The sequence below is a fragment of the Aegilops tauschii genome, chromosome 6 (genome assembly GCF_002575655.3).
Source record: "Aegilops tauschii subsp. strangulata cultivar AL8/78 chromosome 6, Aet v6.0, whole genome shotgun sequence".
Lineage (NCBI taxonomy): Eukaryota > Viridiplantae > Streptophyta > Magnoliopsida > Poales > Poaceae > Aegilops > Aegilops tauschii.
In genome coordinates this window covers 149,324,323-149,329,742 of record NC_053040.3, presented here as the reverse complement: position 1 = coordinate 149,329,742, position 5,420 = coordinate 149,324,323, and the positions used below count along the sequence as shown (strand labels likewise).

General features: G+C 43.9%; 1 protein-coding gene across 1 annotated transcript; it reads left to right on the top strand.

Annotated features, from left to right (window-relative positions):
• Positions 1 to 4,091: 4,091 nt before the first annotated feature.
• Positions 4,092 to 4,753, top strand: LOC141025577 (uncharacterized). Its single transcript, XM_073501228.1, has one exon. The coding sequence runs from the start codon at positions 4,135 to 4,137 to the stop codon at positions 4,615 to 4,617; it is 483 nt and encodes a 160-aa protein (XP_073357329.1). The 5' UTR covers positions 4,092 to 4,134; the 3' UTR covers positions 4,618 to 4,753.
• Positions 4,754 to 5,420: the final 667 nt, after the last annotated feature.

Below are 5,420 nucleotides of genomic sequence, written 5' to 3'. Positions count from 1 at the left end.
GCTCGTTAGTTCAACGCCGCATAAATACTGACTTTCAAAGGGGCGACTCCCGCCTGTGCTTAAGTTGTTTCAAGCTTGTAAAGACTCGCGATCGGAAGATTGACCTGGTTTTCTTTCAGCGGAAACTCTACCTAATGGTTCAGGAAATGGAAATGGTAACAGCGGCCCAAAAATGGTAAGGTTTTCTTTTCAAAGAAAAAGGAACGCAAAAGTTTTGCGAAATCCTTATCTTTCGGCTTTTTAAAGAAGATAGGCCATTACAAAAACAAGGTATAACAGTCGACTTTCCTATCAGGATTTTACAACCTGAATACCAAGGGACCACTATTAGAAGAGAGCATAATAAGTAAATGCCGACGCCGTCTTTGACTTTTTGGATGGTCGGCGGCGCCATAAACTCGATAACCAGCACCGCGGAGTCAAGAAATTCAACTAAATAGAATCCTAAAACATTCTTATTCGAGCACACACAGGACCCACAGCAATGAAATTCACACAAGCGGCAATCATCCGAGCAGAGAATGGAGAAGGGAAATATACTTGAAATTGTTTTTTTCCGAATGAGAAAGCCTTTGGCAAACTCCTTGCAAATCTGTTTTTGCCGGGCACAATAGACATATCTGCTCAGTCACAACATAAGGAACCCCCAATGTTCCTCAAAGCCTACCCGGCCTGACAGCTTTAGTTGAATGATCTGATCCCGAAGCAAGCTTTCTACTTAAATTGCTATGACTGGCCAACTAATGATAGGACTACCTATCTTGATGCTTTGAATCTGTATTCAGAGCTTTTTTCCAACTACCGGGACTACTAATTTCAAGTACAAAGCTCTCCTATGAATATGCTACTGCTCTTACTTTCTACCGGAATCCGAGCATTGAAGCAAGCTCTTTATCGCGCCATAACCGAGTCTCTCCTTGCAGCTCTGACCAATCCACCCGTCATTGCAAATAACTGCTCCTTACTCTTTGATTGTATGTCCATTTTTGCTTGATGTCTGGCTCACCGGATCTGGTACATGAAAAAGCCATTCCTTTTCGCTTTCCTTCAACCACTCAATATACTTTTTTACTGGAAGAGTCAAGCGAAAGCAATTAGTTTAGAAGGAAGAGGAAGACCTAGGGGGCTTACGTCCTCATTTCACTCTTTTTGCTCCTGCGAGACACGACTCAACTACTTTTTACAATTGACAGGGTAGCCCGGAGGTCAGATGAAGGGTCTTCCCCATAAAGATAGATTACTACTTGGAAGGTTCAGATGAAGGAAGGGCTGAAACAAGGCAAAAACTATTCAATGGGGTAAATAAATATGAGCAATCCGTGAGAATAGCAAACCCCTTTCTCTTAAAAAGAAGAAGATAGATAGGTCCACGAGTTGAGACAGAGAAGTTCTAACTAATCAAGTAGGAGTTTACCCACGAGAGTCAGAGGCTGCATCATCAAAGGGGTATAGAAATAATTCAGAAGCACTATGGCCTAAAGCGAAGGGCAGGAACGAACGGAATCAATGTGTTCCAATTTATCCGGAGTAAGGACAGCAGCTGAGAAGGGACAAAAAAATAGCGTAGACAAAAGGTAGGACCAGATCATGCGAAGAGCTCTTCGCCCTATTGATTAGGAATCTCGATCAGAAACCACCAGGCCATGTCTCCCGATAAAAGATGATCCCCACAATGGATGTCAGGCCTTGGCTTTATAAAATCTGATTGGATCCGCACTAGAGGATAAGAATACAGATAGGCTGACTAAGAAGATCTTCAAATTGTCTTACCTGAAAAGATGAGTTATTCAAAGGAATACCTGAAGAATAGAATAGAATAGAATAAACACATGGCACAGCTGGGTGCTAGAATAGTAGTTGATAGAAGTTCTAGTCACTTAAAAAAAATAACCACTGCTTAACTTAATTAGATCGTAGAAGATAAGCAAGCGAGTTCGGGCAGTTAGTCCTATTTGAAGGCAAGAAGTTCAGGTAGTAAGGGCTAGGTTTATATAGGGGCTCTATTTTTGATAAACATATGGTCTTGCTCATTTCTCATCAAGGAATGGAGATTGGGTTGGTGTTTGGAAGGGGGATTCAGTAAACTGACCTTGGCCAGCAAGCAGAAAAAGGACTGACGTCTTGGGGCGCGCTAGCGTGCGTACTCTTCTTCTGCGAGACTCCATCCAAATCCACCACTTACTTGTTGGTTGGTGTTCCATTCTGTTATCTTAGACTATGCTGCCTTCTTCAATTCCATTCTTCGTCTCCCTAGTCGAAGTCTTCTTGCTGGCCCAACCCAACATGCATTTTAGAGTGCCGTGCCAGGGCGATAGGCGCTCCGCCAGTCACGCATGATCGCCAGAGCCTTTCTTGGCTATGTAAATATAGGGCCGGAATAAGTGCAAGATCCTCAACAAAATGGATTAAGGTGGGCTTCGGATTTTTCATAATTTTTTTCTATCTTTTCATCAAGTTCTTGTTTGATCTGCCGCTATTATCACAATATCCCTCCTTTTAGGGTTAATGCTATCAATGGTGAATCGATCATTCGCTATCCTTTTTTTTAGAAGAGCTTTTTTGAATGGAAGAAAAGTAATGAAACCCGCGATGGCTACTGAATAACCTCCTTTGATTTTTTTTATAATAAACCCTTTGACCTTTTTCTTCGTTCGCCAAATCTTCTTCAGTTCTATCCAAGCTCGGTTTTGTCTGAATCTTTGTGGAAGAAGAAGCGGTTCGCCAGCCGCTACATCCAGGGATCCCACAAAATCATTAAACCTGGCGGCTGCTCGCTCTTTGATCAGTGATTCACCGGCCACTAGATCGATGAAGAATCTCTCAAAAATCCGCTTTTTGATCAGTGATTCACCAGCCACTACATTCTTGTATCCCACCTTATTCTCAAACCTGGTGGCTCGCTTGATTGGCAGTCCTGTAAGCTCATCTTGCATACAAATTTTGGGGGTACCAGGGCCTGCATCCACCAAGAACATTTCTTCCCTTAAGCGTAAGCGTAAAACTGAAGATTGTGAGGCGTTTCCACTACATAATAAGAAACTAGAATTAGATCTTGGAAATGATCGACTCCAATAGATGCTCATCATAAGCATTTTTTTCCTCCTATTCCTATTGATCAGAAGTATCCAGCTGCGCCACGCCAGAGTGACTTCCGAAGCGCTATGGACGGGACGAAATCTGGCAGCCAGTTGCTGGCTCTGAATAACCAGCCCAGCAAGAAGCTAAATTCTTCCATAACATAACATAACGGGGCGGGGTTGCGCGCGAGCCGAGTGACGTAGGTGCACAAGAGTACTTCGCGCCACAACCATCTCTTTTTTATAGGTTCTACGGACCGATGCCTCCTGCTTCATCTGGTAAAAAAGAGTCATAGATATGCCTGTAATTAGAAGGAAGAACCGCCATAAAAATCTTCCTCGTGTATCGTCTGTAGCGGAACTATGAACGGGAGCTAGCAATCCGGACCGTATTGAAAAGGTTCCTAAGACACAGCATGGAAGAGTCAAAATATTCAGAAGCGAGGTCCAAGAATGAAGAAGGGGTAGAATTACTGAATGAATACGAGCTGTGGCTAATACCCGAGGCATAAAAGACGCATTTTCTACGGGATCCCGAAACCACCAGCCACCCCGACCTAATTCATGATGAGCCCACCAACTTCCTGGCGAGATGCCTACGGTTAAAAACAACCGACATGTCAAGATCCAAATTCGAATTGGTTCCTGGTCCTGGTCAGAGACCACCGTGTTCGCGCCGGCGGTCCAACAAAGAGGCGAAGTAGTGGTGTCTTTCTTTCCATTAGGAACGACACGCTTCGCCTGCTCCCTCCCCGTGTCCATTAGCGCTCCTGTCCAGAGCGAAGAGAAGGCGAAAAAGCGCCGCCGAAGCAGCATGAGCAGGCTTCTATTGCTACGCAACAATAGAGCAGGCGCGCCGCCCACAAAATGTTTGAATGATCGGGTAAAGAGCGAGCTTCTTATATGGGATCCGACGCATCCAGCAGAGCGAAGCAGCGTTCCATTCTTTTCGGCGGCATCCTTCCGCATTGGCGGCGAGTGGAGTGCCACAATCCCATTCATCATTTTTGATCTACATAACCCAAAGCCCATAGCACTGGCGACATCTCTGGCATAAATGCAAGGAGGATGTATAGCTGATATAGGATCTTGTGGAACTGGATTTGATTCTGCAAGCGGTTCGGTACGAACGAAGAAATTTCGAACAAAAGGATCGGAACTCGCTGATAGGAAAGGAGAGAAAAACAAAGCAATGCCAAGAGCTCCGTCAATCTGCTGTTCATCGATAGACGAAGCTCTCTCTTTTTCATCTCGTGCCAGATGTAACAAAAGATTAGTCCTTTTTCCTTCTCGCGAACCACGGGAGCGCCCAGCGCCCAGAAGAGCAAAGCTCATTTTCAAAACAGGGTCAAGCGGCGCATTAAAAAGGGCTGGCCCGTTAAAAGGACGCTTACTTTGCGAACGAAGTTCAGAATCAACAAGGGTTCTCCGAACGAAGGGAGTGTACAACTGGGGTGCAGCCCAACTTTTTTGTTGGAGAGATAGAATGGAGTTCTTCACGAAGTTCGAGACAAAGGAAAAAATCAAAGTTTCTCTATAGCCTCTTCGTTTTGAGACATTATGGCTTTGGGGTCGACCCCGGTAACAAAAAAGGAATCCATAAAAACTTGGGATCCAACACCATGATAAAATACTACCCTCATGATTAGACCATGTCCCTGAGATTTGATAAAAAAAAGGTGCATTAGCGGTTAATACGTTGTAATTAGATAAGTTATTTGGAATATGACGGAACGAAAGACCAAGGAAAGGAAGAAGAATGCACCAAAATGCAAGTGCTGCACCAAACGCTGGTGGTTGTTTCTTGTTGTAAGTGAATGCAACGAAAAGACCCGGAAATAACGAATAATGAGAAAATTCATTTATAGACATTTCGTGCTCATTTCCAAATTTATGCTTAGTTATTCCCATCATCCGGTAACCACAGGATGATCCCAATCTCCTTTTAGTAATAGATCTTTTTGATATGTCTCAGTCTCAGCGGCAAGGAAGAGAAAATGCATCGAGTCGTTTATCAAGAAAGTGGACGAGCATGGCGGTCCCTATATCTCTGAGGGGTGTACCACTTTTTTTTCAAGTCAGCTTAAGAGGTTCAAAAGAGAAAGTCACTCTCCTTATTCTTGGCTAGTGGAATGGAAGCAAGACTCTTTCCTATCCACTTTGCCGAGGGGAGAGAACTAAAAGATAACTCAAGCTAGACAGAAAGGTGCAAAAGTCCACAGTTTCTTAAGGATCCTGTAAGCAAGTAGGTTAAGATTGTCATTTAGCTTCAATTTCTTCAGTCTCACAAGCGGGTCCGCATGCAACAAAAGAAATTGTATTTTCCTACTACTCCGACCTTGC